Source organism: Neofelis nebulosa, chromosome 9 (assembly GCF_028018385.1).
Source record: "Neofelis nebulosa isolate mNeoNeb1 chromosome 9, mNeoNeb1.pri, whole genome shotgun sequence".
NCBI classification, from domain to species: domain Eukaryota; kingdom Metazoa; phylum Chordata; class Mammalia; order Carnivora; family Felidae; genus Neofelis; species Neofelis nebulosa.
In genome coordinates this window covers 60,123,708-60,146,982 of record NC_080790.1, presented here as the reverse complement: position 1 = coordinate 60,146,982, position 23,275 = coordinate 60,123,708, and the positions used below count along the sequence as shown (strand labels likewise).

Sequence of the window (23,275 nt, the reverse complement as noted above, 5' to 3'; positions counted from 1 at the left end):
AAAGCACTATAAATGCATTCCAGAAAATAAAGTATATCCTTTAAATGACACATAATTTTACTTTTTTTCTTTTTTTAATTTTTAATGTTTGTTTATTTTTGAGAGAGAGCACAAGTGGGAGAGGGGCAGAGAGAGAGAGAGGGAGACACAGAATCCAAAGAAGGCTCCAGGATTTGAGCTGTCAGCACAGAGCCCAACATGGGGCTCAAACTCAACGAACTGCGAGATCATGACCCTAGCCGAAGTTGGACGCACAACCAACTGAGCCACCCAGGCGCCCCCATAATTTTACTTTTTAATAGTGGCCACAGTTAGCATTTTGAGATATTGCCAGCTGATGTCTTCTTTCATTATATAGTATAGGAAAAAATTTTTTAAATCTGTATTAAACAAACTTAACATGATATCCTAAGCATTGTCCCATGCTTGTAAATGCTGTTGGAAAATATATTTAATGGCTTTATAATTTTGTAGTAGATGGACTGTATTAGTCACTCATTTTTTGTTGGACTTTATATTTAAGGTGTCATAAATTATAGGTTTTAAAATAAATTGTTGGGTGTTGGGCAAGCTCTTTTTGTTAGCATGCTTATTTCCTGCGATATACATAAGTAGATCCTTCTAGGCATAAGGTTTTTGTTATCTTCTTTGTGTTCTCCAGGGTTGTACCGGGAGTGGGGTAGTTTGTTTAATCGTTTGTCTCTCCCCCACTGGATTGTAAACTTTTAGAGGATCGAGGTTTAATCTTCTTTCATCTTTGTTCCTCCATTGCTCAGCACAGTGCCAGGAACATAATAGGCATTCAGTAAAATATGTTTTGCATGCATATTATGATTTTGGGAAATAATGAGATTGGTTTTCATGTGATGTTTTGGATTTTTTTCTCATGGCTTTTTTATTTTTTATTTATTTTTTTATTTTTTTAAAGCTTATTATTTTTTTTTAACGTTTATTTATTTTTGAGACAGAGAGAGACAGAGCATGAACGGGGGAGGGGCAGAGAGAGGGAGACACAGAATCGGAAACAGGCTCCAGGCTCTGAGCGGTCAGCACAGAGTCCGACGCGGGGCTCGAACTCAGGGACTGTGAGATCATGACCTGAGCCAAAGCCGGCCGCTCAACCGACTGAGCCATCCAGGTGCCCCTCTCATGGCTTTTTTAGTCTCACCTCACACATGTATAAGACACACATGAGAGTGGAATCTAAATTTAAGCCAGATTATTTTTTTTAAAGTTTATTTCTTTTGAGAGAGAGAGAGAGAGAGCACACAAGCAGAGGAGGAACAGAGAGAGAGGAAGAGAGAGAATCTCAAGCAGACTCTGCATTGTTAGCACAGAGCCTGATGTGGGGCTCAAACTCACGAATTGTGAGATCATGACCTAAACCAAAATCAAGAGTTGAATGCTTAACCGACTGAGCTACCCAGGAGCTCCCAGATTCTTAAAAAAATTTACCTTGATATACAGTAGCTTACTAGTGGCAAAGAGGAGAGCATAAAATTTAGCTACAGGTCAAAGAAAGATACAGCTTACTGTTTTATAATCTTGTTCACTGTAGCTCTCTTATTTTCTCCTTTTTCCTCTCCTATTTTCCTCCTCCTGCCTACTCTCCAGAATTTAGCATCAGGACCATACTTTGAGACAAGTCTTGCTGCTTTTGCACTCAACTAGTTCCTTTTTAAGGACTGTGAGGGTAGGTTAGAGGTGTTAAATTTTAATTTTTTTAAATAAAGTTTTCTTCCCTGAATAAACCCACCAAAAGACTTCAGATCTTTTTAATGGAACCCTTTAGATAGATTTCACAGAAAGTGCATCTGTGTGTACATTTTATGTGTATGTGTATAAAATGTTCATATATATAATTATATGTTTGTAGGTTTATATGTCTGTGTATATTTCATGTGTAGGCCTATCTGGATACTTAGGTGATGGAGTAGAAATGTTAAATATGTGATTATTGAATTCTTTCTGAAACCCGAGCTCTACCAGGTTGTCTTGACTTTTGATAAAAGTTGTATAATTATAGGTTCTTTGATAGTTGGATAACACTCACAGTTGCTCCATCCCTGCGTCTTGTGTGCACATAAGTAAATATTTAATGGTTCTTTTCTAGTACAGCACAGATGCTTAAAATATTAATTGTGGTCAGCTAATTGTGTGGTTATTGGTACTCTTCTGAGAACAATAAGTCACAGCACCAGTCTTTATTTTAGAACACTGCCTCACGTTGCTCTGATAATACAAAGGTGGACTGATTTCTCGTAAAGACATTTTAAAAATGGGACGTGACTTAGAATCACAAAAAAGTTTAGTTGTCTCTGGGGGTATTCTCAAGTAAGTCATTTATGTTCTACATTCTCAGAACTTCAGGCAGGTAGGTTAGGAGACCACGGTCCTGATTTTTTATAGTAAAAGTCTTCCCTGTTGTGAAGTAACACATCTGAAGTAAGGTCAGAATGATTGAGGGGAGGGAGATGCTGAAAAGCTGAGTTGGAAGGAGGCAACAGTGCAGGTGGCCTGGATGGGGGTGGGGAGATACCCCCACTGCTGGCGCAACTTATGCCTCACTAGTGTTAAGTCAGGAGTTAACAGGGATTACTTACCACTGTCCCTGTGATAACAGTGGTTCTCAACGTTGGCTGCACAATTAGAATCACCTGTAGGAATTAAAAAAAACACCTGCACATGACACCAATTAAATCAGATTCTCTAGGAGTGGACCTAGGCATCAGTATTTTTCAAAGTTTCCCAGGAGATTCCAATGTGCAGCCAAGGTGGGAATCCCTGTAAAATTTGAATAAGCTACAGAGAGGATGTATTATTTAGCTACTGGCTTTAGTTAGACCTGATCAATTATAATTAACCAACTGGGAATTCCTGGTGGAAACTTAAGGTTCATTCAGTAGCAAATGTTCATTGAGCCTCAACCTTGTACCAAATTCTAACTAACTGCTAAGAATATAAAGAAAGATATGGTTGATAAAGGAGTGCAGTCTAGTGTAGGAGATAGAAATAATAGTGTAATACAGGGCATATAGAATATTTAGATACAGGTGTTTCTAGGGTATTACTGGAAATACAGTAGTAGGGGCAGATAGCTGCTTAAGGTTTGGAATATGGAATGGCGTACAAAGGAAATGAGAAGTGGTCAAGGTTTCACAGAGGAAGTGATGAGTTAAGGGTTTATCAGGTAGAAAAGGGAGGAAAGAGGAAGTTTTTAAAGAAAGGTAATAGCATGCAATGTGAAGAGATTGAAGGAATACATGTTCAGGTATTTGTAAGTTATACAGAAAGGAAGATAGAGTTGGGTGGTAAAGTGCCTCATAAAAACAACATTCAGGAATATGGACGTTATTTTGCATGCCAGGTTGTCAAAGGGCCAAAGCAGAAGCTGGTCAGGTGTGAAACAGCTGGTAGCGTTGGAGGCTCTAGTAATCCGGACAACATGGACTTTGTTTAAAGGCATTTAATTTAGAAAGGATTTTCAAAATTTAAATTAAAAGTTAAATAAAATGGAATATTATTAAGGGAAATGAATGTGTTAAATTCAACCTGTAAGCGCCAGTTTGTTAGTACCTTCCATATAAGAGACCAGTATGGGATAATAAGCAAGGACAAGCTGTAAGATTTTATAGCATTTCTAAAGAAGTACCTTAGAAATATCATTAAAAGTTGGGGTCACCTGGCGATGTGGAGATGAGAACATAATGAAAAGATTAGTAGTAATCTAGGTTAAATGTTCATTCTAACAAGCCATAAATACTTTCAAATAAGGTAGTTTATACACTTGTTGGCTACTCATTTCCTGTACTGTTAAGCTGTCAGCATTGATCATACCTTCTTCCCACCTCCATCTGTTACTTTACAGCTCCCCATCTTCACTGTCATTTGTCCTATTCTGCTTCTCTGTGTGTTGAACAAGGTTATGTTTGTTTCTGTGTTGGTTTGGATTTTAAGTTAACACTCTTGATAGTTCATAGAAACTTTCTTCTGTTTCATCTTATTTAGCATTTGGTTATTGCTCTCAAAATTTCACTGTGGGAAGATTCACCAAACCAAGCTACTGGTTTTAGTTTACAGTTGTCTTTAATGCCTGACCCTCAGAATTGAACTGAGTCTTGGATGGAGAACCACCAATTTTCTATTTATACCATGCTGGTTATTATCACCATCAGAAACATTGTGCATTTGTTTAGATGACTCCCTACTTAGTCATTTTCATTACTGGAACCTTCCTCCTGTTTTTTTTCTAGCGTTTCTTTGAGTTCTGCGACCTAAAATGAACAAGAATTAACATTTTATGATATTTATGTTGCTTTTTGCATCCTACTCCTTCCCTTAGTTAACTAGGATGTGTGCGTTGTAAACTCTTAAGTCTTCATATGCCTAAAACCATTTCTTTTCTTTTTTTTTTTTCATTCAGCAAATATTTATTGACTATCTGCTCTTTGTTAGACAATGTCTAAAACCATTTCTTAAATGATGGATTAGCAGTATAAAACTCAAGGGTGACAGCTATTTTCCCTTAGCAACTTGAAGATCATTAATTTTATTGTCTTTTGGGCTTTGTTTCTGCTAACGAGAAGTTGCTATCAGTCCAGCCATTCCTTTGTTGGTAACCTGTCTTTTATGGTTTTTCTCTTTATTCTTGCTGTTTTGTAGCACAGTATCTAGCTATTAGATTTATTTTTAATTATCCTGTTCATTAATACATACTTTCTATCTAAGGACTCTCTCTTCAAGTCTGGAATATTCTTAGCCTTATCTCTTCAGTATTTTCTTTGCCATTCCCACTGTTCTGAACTTCTAGAATTTCTACTAGGTGTATGTACTTCTCAATCTGTCTTTTATGTCTCTTACCTTGTTTTAAAATATTTTTATCATTTTATTTTTCTATGCTACATTTTGGGTTAGTTACTCAGTACTTTTTCATTGGGCAACTCTCTCTTTGGACAGGTTTGTAGGTGAATCACTGGGTAAGGGATTCATGACTGGTGGCCTTTTATGTGTATATATGTATATGTATGTATTTAATTAAATGAAATAAGAGGACAGGTCATCTGCTGATGGTGACGGATTTTAGGGTAAAATAAATGACACATGGAAAGAGGTGAAGGTCACCAAGATGAGTGTACCATTCATTTCTTGGTTAAAAAGCTTTTATCTAAAATTTTTTTTTTTTTTTTTTTTTTAAATTTTTTTTCAACGTTTTTTATTTATTTTTGGGACAGAGAGAGACAGAGCATGAACGGGGGAGGGGCAGAGAGAGAGGGAGACACAGAATCGGAAACAGGCTCCAGGCTCCGAGCCATCAGCCCAGAGCCCGACGCGGGGCTCGAACTCACGGACCGCGAGATCGTGATCTGGCTGAAGTCGGACGCTTAACCGACTGCGCCACCCAGGCGCCCCTATCTAAAATTTTTTAAAATAAAGATTTAAGGAAAATAACTGATAATCATAATCTTGATATTTTCCCCAAGTATTAAAGAGAATGCAATTGTATTAGCTGAGAACATAAGGTTTTTGCTTGTTTGTTTTTACTTTATATTAGCAGAAGGTAAGGAAGAGGGGTCTGAGAGTTCAAAGACCTGTATTTCATATTTGGTTCTGCCAGAGATTTAAAAAAAAAAAGTTTATTTATTTATTTATTTTGAGTGAGAGAGAGAGAGAGAGAGTGTAGGAGGGGGGTGGGTAGGGGCAGAGAGAGAGGGAGAAAGAGAATCCCAAGCAGGCTCCTCATTGTCAATGCAGAGCCCGACGTGGGGCTAGATCCCATGACTGTGAGACTATGACCTGAGCCAAAATCAAGAGTCGGATGCTTAACTGACAGAATCATCCAGGTGCCCCAGTGCCAGAACTTTTGATGAGTTATTTTGCCAATTTTTAAGCTTACAAAATAGGAATAATAGTATGTACCTTACATGTTGTTTTAGTACTGTATTGCTTTTATGAAGATCTTTGAGATTATGCAAATGTTTTGAAAACCGCAGCATTGTTCATATGAGATGCAAAAGTAGTATAACCCATAGATTTAAATTATTTTGTAAGTGTCATTTTTATGCTGTTGTCTCCAGATTAAAGTAGATAATGCGTTAGATGTATATAGCATTACTTTTTAGAGATGTATGTGTGCTTTTTCTTTTGTCACCAGTTCCAAGTATTTTATTTTACTTGGTTTGTCCCAATGGAGTAACTTACTAAAGGATTTTTAGAAAAACATGTGGATAAAATATTAGTCATTTAAATTAGATTACATTTATATTCAACATTTGCTATTTTTGAATAATTTAGAGAGACTTATTGTAAAAGCAACTGCTCTATGTAATGTAAAGTAGATGACATTTTTGTCCTTTTAAAAAAGGCACCAGAACTAAACTTTGTTAATTTGATGTAAGAGAACTTAAATTATACTTAATCTTTTTCCTGTTTGACAGGCAACCAGATAAACTGGTGGTGGTTTGGACAAGAAGAAGCCGAAGGAAGTCTTCGAAGGTTTGTCTCTTTTCAAAATTTTGTACCCAAATGTTGAATTCAACTTTTAGTTAAATTATTAAACCTCTGTAGTCCCATTGTAGATTTTAAAATATTACTTGACATGTTGGGTTATTTCTGATGATCTACTACTAAAATGGTTGATTAGGCATTTTGATTGTGTAACTGCAGTTCTGAAAATGGGAGCCAGGTACCTGAGTTTTGATCTTGGATTTGGTAGCCTTGGATAACATCACAGTTATCTAGCTTCTCTGTACTAGTGTATTTATGAATTAATGATTAACTAGGTAACACTTACAAAATTGTACCTGAGATTATTTACTCAGATTCCAAGAGGATGAAGTTAGGGCAGGCACACTTAAGGAATGGTGAGTTCTTGGAGTCCATTGCTGGGCTGCAGTAGAAAAGGAGTTGGGTTTTTCAAAGATTTTAATTTAAAAAAATTTTTTTTAATGTTTATTTATTTTTGAGAGAGAAAGAGACAGAGCATGAGCAGAGAGGGGCAGAGAGAGAGGGAGACATGAATCTGAAGCAGGCTCTGGGCTCTGAGCTGTCCTCACAGAGCCCAATACAGGGCTTGAACTCACGAACTGTGAGATCATGACCTGAGCTGAAGTTGGATGCTCAACCGACTGAGCCACCCAGGCACCCAAAGGTTTTAATTTTTTGCACTTATAGCTTTGTGGGGAGTAGAACAGAATTTTTAAAATGTTCAGTAACAATTCTGCAGATACTTTAAAAATTCCATTCTGTAAATAAGTATGAATGTATTTCTATAAGCACATAATAATTACAAGCATGTTAAGGATGTTGGTTTTTCCATAAGTAGTCCTGTGTGAGGAAAAAATTTATTCCTTTTAATTAAAATTAAATCAAGTTTAAATTTCAGAATTTTTAATATTTTTGAGGTATCTTGTCAAATTTTATTGTGCTAAAATTACATATAGATCTTAATTATACAATTTAAGTCAATATATACTTGTGTAATTAGTACTCCTAATAGCATATAGACTATTTTCGTCACTTTTTCCTTTGTGTCCTCCTCTGGTTAATTCCCAACTCTCAGAGGTAACCACTATTCTGATTTTTCTGTCACCATACAGTAATTTTGCCTGTTTTTGAATTTCATTTAAATGGAATCATACAGCAGTACTGTTTGGTGTGTGGTTTCTTTTGTTCAACGTAATGTTTTTGAGGTTTATTCATGCTGTTGTGAATATGGTAGTTTTTTTTTTTATTGGTGAGTAGTATTCCATCAAATGAATTTACTACAGTTTGATTATTTATGCCACTGTTGATGATTTGATTCATTTCCAGTGTATATTTTGAATATTCACTACTGCAAAGAGGTTTACTATAAATATTACCATACCAGTATTTTAGGAGACAAATATTTTAATTTCTCTTGGGCAAATACTTAGGACTGAAATCAGTGGGTTGATACATTTTTAACTTTTAAATGTATTTCCACCAGCCATATAGGAAAGGTCCATTTACATGATATCACGAATGATATCTTCTTCAAAGCATATATTTATAGTTTTGGGGCATTGTATTTTGGACCTGTATTTTCTTATCCATTCACATATGAGAAAGAGTTCTGAAAATAGGCTTAGGGTCTTCTCTGTTTTGCTGGATATTGTTATTTTTGCCTAGTGGGTCTTAGGCTTTTGTGGAGAGGAATAATATAAGGTCATCCACTAAGTATGATAGATGAATATAACTATAACTATAAACTTTAGATTTAACATGTTTTTAGCTATCAACAGAAAATAATTTTCTCCTTTTAATAATTAGATACTAATTATTTTCTAAAAAAATATGAAACATAATGAAATACTGTAGATTATAGACCAACTCATAATGCATACCCATATTTGAAGTAAAATACACCTTTATTGAATTGCATTTTCAAAAGTCAAATAACTTTTAAGGCCAAATTATTTTTAATATTGTATCAAATATTGATTGAATCCAGATAGTAAAATCCAAACATATGTGGCTATAGGTTGATTTTTCCCAGAATGCATATTTTCTAGAAAGAATTAATTCTTGTACTACTGTCAAATTGTGGCACTCTTAATATTTTAAATCCCTCCTGGATATTTCAGAATCATTGTGTTTCCTCTTAAAATATTATAGATGTAGTTTTTTTGAAAAAAATTTAAGAACCCACCATGTGTTAAAGCAAGTGCATAGTATGTTCATACATATGTGAAATGCTGTGTTATAAGTTGTACAGACAGCTAAAGAAAAGGGGGAGACTTAAAAATCAGTGCCAGAAATTATGAAAGAAATGATTACAATATTATTGTAAAAGTTAAGCAGGTAACTTTTTTTAATCTTAAGAAACTTGAAATACATGACATTTTGGAATTCTTTAAAACACACACACACACACACACACACACACACACACACACAAACTTGTCTCCAGCTATTATTAAATTAGTATCAGTTATACCAAAACCAAAGACTAGAACCATTTTATTTCTTCTGAAAGATACTTCTGTTTTCTGATGGTTTTCCTTTAAGATATACATTATTTGCTCCTGAGTCCCATTGAAGTCACTGAGGGAGAAAAAAAGATCTCTGCAACCATTGGGCAGAAAACATTCTAGTTTTTACTTTTAACTCTGTTTTTGGAAAGAGTTTGAGTTGCATAGTAGTCAGTTTGGTTTTTGTCATCCATATAGCTTATTATTTCTCTTTCCTGATTCTGAGTATCCCTGCCTTTTTTTATATTGATTGATAGATTGAAACTTATAACTGAGACCCAGATAAATGTCAGATTAGTGAGTAAAATAATAAGGCACACTACCTTATTTTTTTTTAATGTTTTTATTTACTTATTTTGAAAGAGGGAGCACGAGTGAGGGAGGGGCAGAGAGGGAGGGAGAAAGAGAATTCTAAGTAGACTCCGCTCCATCAGTGTGGAGCTCAATGCGGGTTTGATCTCATGAATCGTGAGATTATGACCTGAGAATCGTGAGATTATGACCTGAGCTGGAATCAAAAGTCATATGCTTATCTGACTGAGCCACCCAGGCGACCCTACCTTAATTAATTTAAAGTTTAGTTCTTAGTTTAGTGCTCACTTTCTTTGGGCACATGTTTATCTTGATAGCTAAATATATAATTAGAACTCATTTTTTATTGAGAAAGTAGTTAACCATGGATAATCAATACAATGTGCAGCTTCCCTACCTCTTCTCCTCAAGTCATGGCATTTATAACAAAGATTTGTTAGGCTGCAGTTGATTTGTATATACTTAAATAAAATTATTTTTTGGTAAAATATATGGCAGTAGGAATCAAAGCAACTATGATAGTCCCCATAAATTATGGCAGAGTAGTATGTTGCCTTAAATATGGTTTTCCAACAGAAGTTTAAGCTCACAGAGAAATGGGAGGATTCCAAAGGGAAACCAGAACTTTAAAGTCCTCACAAGCTTTTTGATGGCATTACCACCTTTACTTTCTTGCTCTGTGGTTGTGCTACAGCCTTTTACAATGTGCTGAGATAACAGGAGGGGCAGGGTATAGTTGCAGAGCTTTGCCTTATGGCGACAACTCTAAGGTAAACTCTACATGTGACATCTTAAACATATGGGTATATGCATTTTTATAAACCGAAAATTATCTATTTAACAAGTGACAGCTATATATTTTTAGTGAAATATTTTCATTTTGTAGGAATCACAAATAACAAGTGAATGTTTATTCTGTGTTTAGTACCATATTAGGTACAAGTCTTTTAGGGAAGGTATGACATGAAATAATTAGAAAGTAAGGCATTTTATAGAGTCAGTACCCTAAATTGAGAAATGTTACCTTTTTTCTAGGTTTGCTTTGGTATGTCAGAAGATCTGTCATATGATTAAAAAATGAGAAAAATCGTATAAGGGGAACTGGATAATGTGGCCTAATCCTTTTGTACTATTATCTGTATTAGATAGATTGCTGGCAAATAAAGAAATAACCTGCCTTTCTTAACTGTGCAAAGGAGCTGAATAGCTGTATGTGCATTTCTGTGACTAATTTTTTTTCTTTCTTTTTTTTTTTAATATTTACTTATTTGAGAGAGAGAGAGAGAGAGAGGAAAGAGAAGGTGGGGGAGGGGCAGAGAGAGAGGGGGACACAGAAGCTGAAGCAGGCTGCAGGCTTCGAGGTGTCAGCACAGAGCGCCTGACACGGAGTTCGAACTCACAAACTGTGAGATTATGACCTGAGCCGAAGTAGGCTGCTTAACCGACTGAGCCACCCAGTCGCCCCAGTGCCTAATTTTTTCTGAGAAAATCTTTTCTATTACTTTTAGTGAAGACCAATAGTAGTGATGTTTGCAAGTATGTGCTTCTCCTAAATCAAATTCTTAAAAACATAAATTAATGTCTCTATGGATTTGTACAATTTTTTTTTTTTTTTTTACAAATCTATTTTTGCCCATATTGGACTTTTCATTCTTTTTCTAGGTTCAGATTCCTGAATTCAGTTGGAAGTGAAAGTTTTAGTAAGCTGTTTGAAAATAGGAATCTTTTTTTTGTGTGTTTGCTACTATGTACATCCCTGGTTTCCTTTGCAATAAAATTTACTTCATTCTGTTTTCTGCCTACCATATAATATTTCGCTAACATTATAAAGGAGGTGGTGCCAGCTACTCAGCCAGACTAATTGATGTTGTTACAGTGTCCTAACTTAGCCAGGTTGTATAGACTCTAAAAGGAATATCAGAAAACCAGAGCTCTGACTTAGTTGGACCTTTGTTGCTGAGGACAGAGATGCTGAGTGGAATGGTAAGAAAATGGCAGCATATTAGCAACTTGGGAACTAACACCCTTACATCTTCTTTTAATAAAAAAAAAAAAGGATTTTAGTTTGTTAACCAGATTTTATTTTTGTTTGTTCAGCAATCTAATTTCTATTCTGTGATCGAAGAAGGAGGATTGAAAGAGGTCATTTAGAGTGCTAGCATTAGGGTACCTGAAGAAATTATCTGATATTACTATCTACTAACTCTGCCCAGTGATCTCTACATTCCCTGCTTTTCTCACTTTTGATATTTGTATTATCCACATAAATGTTAAGAATTTAGCGATAGAAGACTATTTTCTTGACCACTGTATGAATCAGAGATAGAGCTGGGTAAGATGTTGGTCGGGTGAAGAAATTTGAACTTGGAAATCATGTAGGTGGTTCTCCTACTGATTATTCATGTGGGTTCAGGCAAGCTATTTACTCTTTGATTGCTTTAGTTTTCTTATCTGGATTAGATCTCCTAAGGGTATCTTCAGGTCTAAAATCCATTGATGGTCATTTTTTCATTATGAATTTTACAAATACTAGGGGCGCCTGAATGGCTTAGTCAGTTGAGCATCCAACTTTGGTTCAGGTCATGATCTCGTGGTTTCTGGGTTCGAGCCCTGCATCGGGCTCTGCACTGACAGCTTAAAGCCTGGAGCCTGCTTCCAGTTCTGTGTCTCCCTTTCTCTGTCTGCCCCTTCCCAGCTTGTGCCCTCTCTCTCTCTCTCTCTCTTTCTCTCTCAAAAATAAATAAACATTAAAAAAATGGGGCACCTGGGTGGCTCAGTCGGTTGAGCGTCTGCCTTTGGCTCAGGTCATGATCTCACAGTTTGTGAGTTTGAGCCCTGCATCGGGCTCTGTGCTGACAGCTCAGAGCCTGGAGCCTGTACGGATTCTGTGTCTCCATCTCTCTCTGCCCCTCCCCCACTTGCTCAGGTGCATGCTCACTCTCTCTCAAAAGTAAATAAACGTTAAAAAAAATTTAAAAAAAAGAATTTTACAAATACTGTATCTTTGCTGCTGTGGCTAATGAGAAAAGTTCAGTTATTATACTCTTTTTATGTTTTTATTCTGTGGGGAGGCTATGAAAATATAATGATGGTGAGTTTGGAAAGACCAGAGGAATAGTCTGACCTACTATCACAGTACGTAAGAATTAGAATTGTCATAAGTCTTCAAGATTAACTATGTAGAGTATGTAGAGTGGAGTTTTGATTGAGGATTATCTAAGGTAGGCAGAAATTTACTTTTCAAAATGGAGATTCTTGACTTTGTGAAGTTTTTGTTCTAGAATTGTCAATAGGCATATTTCCATAAATAGAGGAATAGAAGAATCTCTAGAGATATTCTTTAATCAGTAGAACTCAGCTTTTTGCTGTTGGGTATAGTGTGCTAACTCTGTTGTGGTCAGTGTCTACTTCCCTTTCCTTCCCTGAAGTTTTATGATTGGATGGCAATGGAGAGAGAATAGAGAGAGAATTACTAACAATTTATGAGTTGAAGTGGGGAGATGCTGCTAAACCTATCTTATGCTGGTATCTTAACTAACAACATATGATAAGATTTGAATGGACATAAGTTTCCATGATCTTGATCCTTTCTCACTTCCATTTTGTGGGTTCATATCCAACTTCTGCCACTTACTTGCTGTGTGATCTTGGGCAAGTCTGTGTCTCATTTTCCTCATCTGTTAAATTTGTTCCTTGTCACACACCTGCAGTCATATCCTCTAGCTTCTTTCTTGTTATCATGAAAGAATTATCTATGCTTCTGGCAAAGGTCAATCTGTCTCCTTTTCCTACTGTTAAGGACATGACTCTAGTAATTCTTTCTCTTTTGCATCATTCAGTTTTCCTTCTTAACTGGATATTTACCATCAGCATTAAAATATTTTTATTAAAAACATTCTCTCTGCCATTATTTTACCACTAAAGGCAGACTAGTTTTCTCTTTCTCTTACAGCAAAAATCTCAGAGGAATTGAGTGTATTTGATATCTTTACTTTCTTTTTTCTTATTCTTTGTTGAACCCTTTCCAATCCAGTCAGGCATTTGCTCTCATCATTCCACTGAAATGGCTCTTGTGAAGTCAGAATTGGCTTCTGCTTTCTTAAATCCGATGGTTATTTTTCAGGTCTCATTCTATCTAACCTATCACCAAGATTTGGCACAGATTGTCTCCCACTCCATGAAACATTTTCTTCACTGGACTTTCAGGATACCACACACCTCTGGTTTTCCTTCTGCTGTACCAACCCTCTTTTGCTGATTCCTCCTCACTTCCTGGACCTGTTAATGTTATGCTCCAAGGTTCAGTTCTTGAACATTTATATTCTCTATCTGTACTCTGTCCCTTGGGATCATATCCACTCTTAAGCTTTAAGTATCACCTATGTATGGTAATGATTCCCAGATTTATTCCAGCTGCCTGTTTGAAGATCTACACTTGAATATATAATATGCACCTTAGATTTAATGTGTATAAAACAGAGTTCCCAATCTTACTTTCCAAACCTGCTCTTCTTGCAGTCTTGTTTTGTATCTGTTAATAGCAATTCTCTTCTTCCAGTTGCTCAAGGGCAAAATCCTTGGAATCAGCCGTGGTTACCTTCTTTCTCTCATGTAGTCTGCAGATCTTGTTGTTTCTGTCTTGAAAATATAAAGAAAAAATATATCCAGAATCTGACCACTTTACCACTTTTCTACTACTTGAAGCCAAATCAACATCACCTCTCCTCAGGATTATTGCAATAGCTTCTACTTGGTGTTCCTGTTTCCTCTCTTATGTCTACAGCCTATTCTTGCTATATTAGTGAAGTGTGTCCTTTAAAACATAACTTAGAGCATCATGCCTTTGCTTAAAAACCTTCAGTGGCTTTCCATTTCACTCGAATTATAAATAAGTCAAAAGTCTTTGTAATGGCCTCTCAGAGCCTTATATGACTGGACCCTCCTTATTTCTCCAGCCTGGTATCCAACTTTGCTCCAACCACATTGGCCTTGTTGTTATCTGACTGACCTTTCCAGTTGCTGTTCCATCTCCTTAGAAGTCTCATCCCATCTATCTATGTATCTGATTCCTTTACCTCTGTCAGGCCTTCTCTCAAGTGTCTCCTTCTCAATGATGCCTTCTCTGACTATCCTGTTGACATTTGTTACTTTCTCTTGCCTCCCCTCCAGCCTTCTTTCTTCCATTTTTTTCTCCATAGCACTTCCTCTATCTAACATACTGTATATTTTACTTAATTATTTTGTTTGTCTGCTTCTTTCTAGTATATCGTTAACTCCACTAAAGCAGTTTTTTTTTTTTTTTTTTTTTTTTAAACTACTCCAGTGCCTGGACAGTGCTTGGCAGATAGAATCAATTGTATGTGTGAATCAGTGAGTGAGTCAGTGAATGAATGAATGAATGAATGAATGAATGAATAGTAGCTACCTCATAGGGTTCTTATGCTAATTAAATGAGTTAAACATAAGTAAATTTCAAACTTGGACTGACACTTAGAAAGTACTCCATAGTGTTAACTTTCATTATCACTTTCATGGAGTGTCCTGCAGCTCATAGAAAAGAAAACGGAGATGTCTTGGCATACCTAATCTTCCATCAGCTTTGACTGGAAATGCCACCACAAAGAAAGAACTATAGTGATGACTTCCAAATTTTGGGAGGTCCTTAGGGAACCACAATAAACCAGATTGACAAGGAAAAAGAATCTTTAATATTACAAGTGCTAGAAATATTAACTCTATAAAAACTGTTTTCTTCTTTATTTGTCCCAAATAAACATTACAGTTTAATGGGAAATGAACTTAAATGCAAAGTATGCACTTTGTTTTTCCTTTTAAAGAATGAATTTGCCTTTAAGTTTCCTAGATCAAAAAATATATTTTTTTAATGTTTATTTATTTTTGAGAGAGAGAGAAAACAAGTAGGGGAGGGGCAGAGAGAGAGGGGTACACAGATCCGAAGCAGGCTCCAGGCTCTGAGCTGTCAGCACAGAGCCTGACACAGGGCTTGAACTCACAAACCATGAGATCATGACCTGAGCTGAAGTTGGACGCTTAACTGACTGAGCCACCCAGGTGCCCCGATCACAAAATAATTTTTAAAATATTTCTCCTAAAAAATTTTTATCCAATCACAAACAGTAGCTTTTGAAAATATGAGACACCTCATTTTTGCATATTCTTGCATGTGATGGTGGGAGGGAGAGAGTGAAATTTTGGTTACAGATAGTAATCTATAGCTATCATGTGATAGAACTGTCATGGCCCAACTTTAATGCTTGAAAAATCTAACTTGATTAATCTTTTTTGTTTCAAGGAGACTACAGATCTAATAGATAAACAGTGTCAATAAATTTTTGTAAATTATTAACATTGCATTTCCTGTACTTCATATTAAAGCCATTATTTTAACTATTCTGGTAGGCTCATAGCTGGCAACCTGGAATAAAAAATCCATACCGTGGTGTTGTAGTGTGGCCTGTTCCTGAAAACATTGAAATCACTGTGACACTTTTTAAGGTAAGTTCCATTTTTATAATTTATGCAACTTACTATTTTATAATCATGGTTCTAAATGACAGAATATTTCAGTATTCGTTGTTCTATATATTTGGGTCCAAATATATAGAATATGCATTGTTTTTGTGGATATAGCAGTTTATATCAATGCAAGTTCATGAGGGTATTTCATGGTCTATGAAATCAGAATAATTTGGGAGTCCTTTTCAACTTGTTAACAATTTTGAGATCAGTTGAAATACTTCTCTTACTACTTCCTATAGTCTACCCACAGGAAACTTAAAAAAAAATTTTTTTTAATGTTTCTTTTTGAGAGAGAAAGAGAGACAGAGCACGAGGGGGGGGAAGGACAGAGAAAGAGGGAGACACAAAATCAAAGCAGGCTCCAGGCTCTGAGCTGTGAGCACAGCCCAAAGCGGGGTTCAAACTCATGAACTGAACCATGAGATCGTAATCTGAGCCAAAGTGGGATGCTTAACCGCCTGGGCCAGCCAGGCACCCTACCCATAGGAAACTTTAAAGTGCTTTATCGTAGAAAGTGAGGTTTGTGGAATTCTTTAGTCCTGAGCCTCATTTTGTTAGCCCTAATTGACTAATCAGAAGATATGTTTTAAAATTAGTATTCAATAAGTATTTTAGGGGTACCTGGGTGGCTCTATCGGTTAAGCGCCAGACTTCTGCTCAGGTCATGATCTCACAGCTCGTGGGTTCGATCCCTGCGTCAGTCTCTGTCCTGACATCTCAGAGCCTGGAGCCTGCCTCAGACTCTGTGTCTACTTCTCTTTCTGCCCCTCCCCTCCTTGCGCACTCTCTCTCTCTCAAAAATAAACATTAAAAAAATTTTTTAAAAACAAGTATTTTATTTATGTTAATGTAAGAAGAGAAATTTTAAATTGATATTTGATAAATATCTTAATGACATTAATATTTTACAAGTACTGTAGCTTAAAAGCAAGAGTCTGGTTGTAAATTCAAAGGACAGATCCAAAAACATAGCTGTGTGTATAACTACCTGCCTGTTATACATACATGTTTTTTTTTCTTGAAAGTCTTCCATATTTCTTGAAACATTACAAAGTAGTCCTCACTGAGTTCCCATTAGGCACTAGAATGTTTACTTTCCTAACTCCTTACCTGCTTCCCCAAAATGGTGGGGAAAGGTTTCATTTTAGCCTTTTTGAAAGTGGTAAAATTAGGAAACAATGCTTAATTTCTTCTTTGAATCATTCCAGTTGTGTTGAAGTTACTTTTGCTGGACAGAAGGAAGAAAGACATCTCATTGAGCATAATTTAATAATGTAAAGTTTGTGAAAATCCACTAAATATTTAAGGACATGAAATTTAAGTAGAGAAACATTATATGGCTTAGCATGAAATCAGTGTGTAAAAAAGTCCTTTTAATTTTGTGATCTAATTTATTAATACATTTATTCAGGAACTACAGAGATCAGTAAAACAGAAGAGTGTGATGAATGTTAATATACTAACTCATGAATGGAATACTACTTTTAAATGCTCTGTATTTCACAGATATCTATTTTACAAAAGATTTTTAACACTTTATGTTTTATAGTCTTGATATTACTGTTATTGACATTATAACATTGCTCAATCGTGCTTGTCATATATACACATACTTAATTTGCCCAGAGAGAAATAAGGGGTGAGATAGTCACTACTCTTCCTTTTTTCAAGGAGGTTCAGGACTATCTGATAGTCCTTTAGTCAGCTGTACTAAAAGCCTGTTATTAAACTCCCTTTATCCATATATCTCTTACTGGAATGGTACAGTAAGCTTAGTAGGTAGCAGCAAGACCTTTGGAACATTTCCTATCATTCTCACACAGCAACCCCAACCAAGGTTGTATAATTATCCCTTTTGTACTGATAAGGAAACTGAGACTAAAGAAGAACATGACTTGCTAAGTCACAGTGATTTAGCCCTTCTTCTTTCCTTCACATTGTACATCCTATTCTGTAATAAAAAAAAAAAACAAAACTGCTATGAATATAGATTACAACAGCAAGATCTCCGACATGCTTGAGGAAGACTTTTAAGTAATTTTTTGAATATTTTGATTTGATTTGCTGTTTACACTAGGAAAGAAAACGAATGGACATAGTTTTACAACTTGAAAAAAATGATGATAGAGAGTAAGGGGCTAGAATAGGGCTGATAAATAATTGACAGCCATGTGTTTGGGAAAAGGATGTGTACTAGCTGAGTGATTCTGAGTTGAAAGTGGCTGTTGAAATGGGTACTTGGAGGATTAAGAGATAAGTGTTGTTTTCAAGTACCGATGAGAATGTTCAGCATATCCTTATCACTGAACTTTTATGACTTTGAGTTTTAGTCTGTTGGAAGAAGAACTAATATCCATTTCTCCCCAGTTTGTTGTAGTAAACATTTTTGGTTAATTGTGATATTGAGGCAAACTTGCAACCATTTTAAATATTAAAACAGTATTTTCAGTGGAGGCTTTTATCTCCCCAACTCCCCCTCTCTCCAGATTTCTAACAGAAGGGCAGAATGATAAAACAACTTTTTATTCCTTCAGTGTAATTTTTGGATCTTGCTTTTGAACAGCATTTAAAATATTCAAGTGGAAAACTTTTTCATATTTTCCTCTCTTTTACTTTTATTAAAGTCTCACAACTCATTTAATCTTGAAATTTGCAAGTGGGAAAGGACTGCTCTGAACCCTTTTTGTCCTAAGTGTGGTTGGTATCCACAGAAGTGTGCTCATAGACAAATGCTTTTGCAAAAAGTTGTATGTTTCATTTTCCTACAACTTGACCAGATACTAATTTTTTTACTCTGCATGTTTGTTTTTGAAATTTGAATTAGATTGAAAATAGTTGTTTCTAGTAAATGAAAAAAAAAAACCTTTTAGGGTTTTGAAAATAAAAATGGTTCTTTGAGCCATTTTCAGTTTTTCTCTTTACTGCAGCGGTAAGGTAGGAGATTCTAGAGGGTAGAAAGTAGGATACAGAGAAGACTTAATTGATACACGCTAGAAGCAATTTTCATTACAGATGTTTTTGTCTGATCAATAATATAAATAGTTAATTGTGTGTATATATGCCATTTTAAAATGGCTTGAAAATGAACATTACTTTTGCTCTTTCATGTCTTTTTACTGACTTTGACCTATCAAACATGTCCCTTGGTCCCACTGAAACTATTCTTTTAGGAGTAATACGTTGCCTGTGTTTTTAAAACATGTTTCATCTGGGGTGCCTGGGTGGCTCAGTTGGCTAATCATCTGGCTTTGGCTCAGGTCATGATCTCACAGTTCATGAGTTTGAGCCCTGTATCAGGTCTCTGCTGTCAGCACAGAGCCAGCTTCAGATCCTCTATCCCTGTCTCTCTCTACCCCTCCCCTGTGCTTTCTCTCTCTCCCTCAAAAATAAATAAACATTAAAAAAAACTGTTTCATCTCCTTTGAGAATTAATGTATGTCATATATAAGGCAGTGTTCAGTATTTGTCAAATTATAAGATATAGTCATTAATTCATTCCTCAAATATTCTTGAGAGCCTGCTGTGTGCCTGGTACTTTTCTAGGTCCTGGGGACAAAGTAGTAAAACTGAACCAACAACATAACTAAAAGCCAGACAGACCTGGATCGTAACATAGTTTTAACACTTACTGGTTGTTCACTGTGGAATGGGACATCTTTGAGGTCTCAGTTTTCTGTTCTTTTAAATGGTAATAAAAATACTACACATTTCATAAGTTGCTGTGATGATGAAAACACTTAGCACAATAACTGGGGCAGAGTGTGTGCTTAGTAAATATTTATTGTTATTAATTATATTAGCTGTGCTGAAACTCTGCTGTGTTCCTCAACAAAATGGTGGGGGGGGGAGGGAGGGCAGGCAGCAAGGTTGGTAAGATGTCTCTTTCCTCTGCATTGTGATATACTTTATTAGTTGGTCTCTAAAGTAGCACTGTTTATGACCTAAATCACTCATGGAAAAGTTCCTTCAGCCTTTATTTACGGTATTTTCTCTCCATAAACCTAGTTTGTGGACAGGGCCAAACTGAGGAAACAAATATCAGGTAGAATTTTCTACCTGTCTTTTTCTCTTCTAGCCTTTCCTACCTCCCCTCTGCCCAGTACCACAAAAGAAACTCCTTTTTGACAGATTTTTTTATCCCATTTGTGTGGATTTACTCGTAGAACTAATTGCCTCACTACAGCTCAGAATTAGCCAGCCACCATGCTTTAATGTGAAAAATAAGTAAACAGAAATAAAGAACTAACTAAGGAGTTTGGAATTTATCCCATAGGTGGTGGGTGTCATTAAAGAAATCTGAGTTGGTACCAACACGGTCAGAACTGTGGTTTGGGAGAATAATCTGTGTATAAGATTGATTGGAGGGCAGAAAGACTGAATGTCGTAGTCACTTTTATCTTGAAATAGCTCAGGCACAAAATGATAAGAACCAAAATTCAGCTGTGGCAGTAGAAGCAAAAGATTATTAATAGACTAAAGTGGAATCAATCATGAATAAGATGCTTCCCTATGAGAAGCATGTGGGACCTAAACCCCATTAAAGGAATAGCAGAGCCCATTTTCCATGTATGTGTACTCCCTCATTCTTAGAGTGGAATGTTGAGCCCAAAGCCTGCTGTATTTAAATATTCTCTCATCCTCAATATCTCCATCCCTGTGCCTTCTCTAATATGTGGAGTTGAATCTGAATAAGTAAATGCACATAGATGTGACCCCACTGCTTTTCTTTTATGTCTTATACTCCATTGCTTTTGCCTTTACTTATTCAAATATCTGTGGAAATCTGTACTATCCCACCTAGCATAGATGCCTTCTTTCTCATAAAACTTTCCTATGTATTCCTGTAAGTGATGTGTTATTTTCTTTTTATTTATTTTTTCTTTCTTTTTTTCTTTTTTAATTTACATCCAAGTTAGTTAGCAAATAGTGCAACAATGATTTCAGGAGCAGATTCCTTAATGCCCCTTACTCATTTAGCCCATCCCCCCTCCCATAACCCCTCCAGTAACCCTCTGTTGTCCTCCATATTTAAGAGTCTCTTATGTTTTGTCCTCCTCCCTGTTCTTATATTATTTTTGCTTCCCTTCCCTTATGTTCATCTGCTTTGTATCTCAAAGCCCTTATATAAGTGAAGTCATATGATACTTGTCTTTCTCTCCTGACTAATTTTGCTTAGCATAATACCCTTGAGTTCTATCCACGTTGTTGTGAATGGCAAGATTTCATTCTTTTTGATTGCTAAGTAATACTCCATTGTATGTATGTATAACTGATGTGTTGTTTTCTAACCTGTGGTGAAACCATGTATTTCTTTTACCATATTTATTTAGATTAGTTGTGTTTGTCTTCAGAGGCAAGGACAACAGTGTTTGAGTCCATTTTCACATCTACAATTTCTTATATAATAAGTAACCATTAAGTATTTGTCAAGTAAATACTTGCAAAAGTGTGCCTTTTTTTTTTTTTTTAAGTTGCCTTTGGTTGGAGGCTTCATTATCCTTTCTCAGGTTTCTGAGGCATTTTCAGGGTTGATAGGAGGGGAGGAGGAATGAAGGTATCAATAGCCATGCCAATTTGCCATTTTGTGTAGATTATAAAGTCTCTTGTTGTGCTTTGAAATTCCAGATGTTTACATAACCTCTTCAGAAGAAAACTTTGTCTCAAATGGTACTTTTAGTTTAAAATATACGAGTATAAAAACAGGATGAGGACTTTTATATGAGCATTTTATATCTTTTTTTTTTTTTAAGTTTATTTATTTTGGGAGAAAGAGAACGTGGGCATGCAGGGAGAAGGAGAGAGGGAGAGAGAATCCCAAACAGGCTCTGCCCCATCAGAATGGGGCTCTGTCCCACTAACTCTTGAGATCATGACCTGAGCTGAAATCAAGAGTCCCATGCTTAACGTACTGAACCACCCAGGCACCCCAAGCATTTTATATCTTAGTAAAGTGCTTCTTAATAGTTCATTAAATTATCACTCTCTGATCAGGTTTCTTTTTTCAGTGGTGCAATGATGGAAGATAATTACATGCATCAACGTAAGTAAAATAGAGAATTTTTCAATGTAAAATAATGATTTAGATGTAGAGAAATTATGGAAGTTTCTAAGAGTAGGCTATTCTGCTTGTCCCTTTTTAACAGTTGGTAAAAGGTAAAAGCACGGCCATTTGTATGTTCTTGGTTGGATTAAATGGTTTAAAGAAATCTATTTCAACTTTATATTTTGCTTTTGTTACAGGATCCTCATGCAGAGGAATTTGAAGATAAAGAGTGGACATTTGTCATAGAAAATGTAAGCTAATGGCAGATTTCATCACCTTTCACGTTGTTGACTGTATACATTGTTAAAGTACACTAGCATTTTGGTGGTAGAAGAAATGTTACTTTATTAAAATTAATAGCGATTTGTAGATTTTAGAATTTCTTTAATGAAATGATTGCCAGTAGCAGAATTATTTTTAAGAAGGTCTTTTGTTACAATTATAAAAGTAAAAATACTCTACTGAATTATGAGTATTCTTTGTATTAGTTTGGGGCTTAAAGGAAAGACCAGGTCTTACTCATCTTTTTATCTGTTCAGCATCTAGCATGGTGCTTCTCACATAGCAAATGCTTTTTTCAACATTTGTTGAACAAAATCATAAATGCCCTTTGACATCTTTAAAAATAAAGTACATGCTTTAGCGCTTTAGGTTGAGAGATTTTAGACTGGTGCTTTAATAATCATCTTCAGTTAATATACAGACTGTGGAATCCCGCATGACTAGCGGGTATATAATAGGTGTTCAGTAAATATTTTCAAATGGGGATTAGGGAAGGTAGGCAATGAAAATAGAGTGAATTAAGAATGTGGGCTCTGGAGTCAGACAGACCTAATTTTAAGCCCTAACTTGGCTCTTCTACTTACAAGCTATGTGATTGTGGTAAGTTTCTTAACTTTTCAGCCAAAAATTTATAGGGTTCTTGTGAAGATTAAATGATTTCAGTGAATATTAGCTGTTACCATTGTTATCATCATGATCACGATTGAAGTTCTAAAATATATTTATAACAGATTTATAGCATGCTTTGACTCCTTCCAGAGTCAGTGTATCGCCTGACTTCATTGTATATCTCGGTGATGAAAGGAATACTATACTGGCTGGGCCATTTTTAGCCCAGGGGAGCTGGGAAGCTTGGGAAGATCAGGTCCAAACATGGTAGGGAGAGTTCTGATGGCTGGATATCACGTCAGTGTAATTGTGTTAAATGTTCATACATGTTAACAATTCTGTCCTTTCTGTAGGATAGATTTGAACATTGTGCTTGGAGTAGTCATTGAAGGTTTTAAATCAAACAAACTGAGACTTCTTGAAATTGGTTACAGCCTTAAAAGCTAACTTTCATTCTCATATAAGAGCTTCTCCCTCATGGATGGTCTTTTAGTTTTCA

At 35.8% G+C, this 23,275-nt stretch overlaps 1 protein-coding gene across 11 annotated transcripts in view; it reads left to right on the top strand.

Annotated features, from left to right (window-relative positions):
* The window catches only part of EHBP1 (EH domain binding protein 1), a 378,662-nt gene that overhangs the window by 89,889 nt on the left and 265,498 nt on the right, over positions 1 to 23,275 (top strand). For all 11 annotated transcript variants that reach the window (XM_058683956.1, XM_058683952.1, XM_058683950.1 and 8 more), the window contains 3 exons: positions 6,435 to 6,492; positions 15,723 to 15,818; positions 22,083 to 22,136. In XM_058683956.1, the coding sequence (XP_058539939.1) occupies positions 6,435 to 6,492; positions 15,723 to 15,818; positions 22,083 to 22,136 (208 nt within the window). The remainder of the gene's footprint in view (positions 1 to 6,434; positions 6,493 to 15,722; positions 15,819 to 22,082; positions 22,137 to 23,275) is intronic.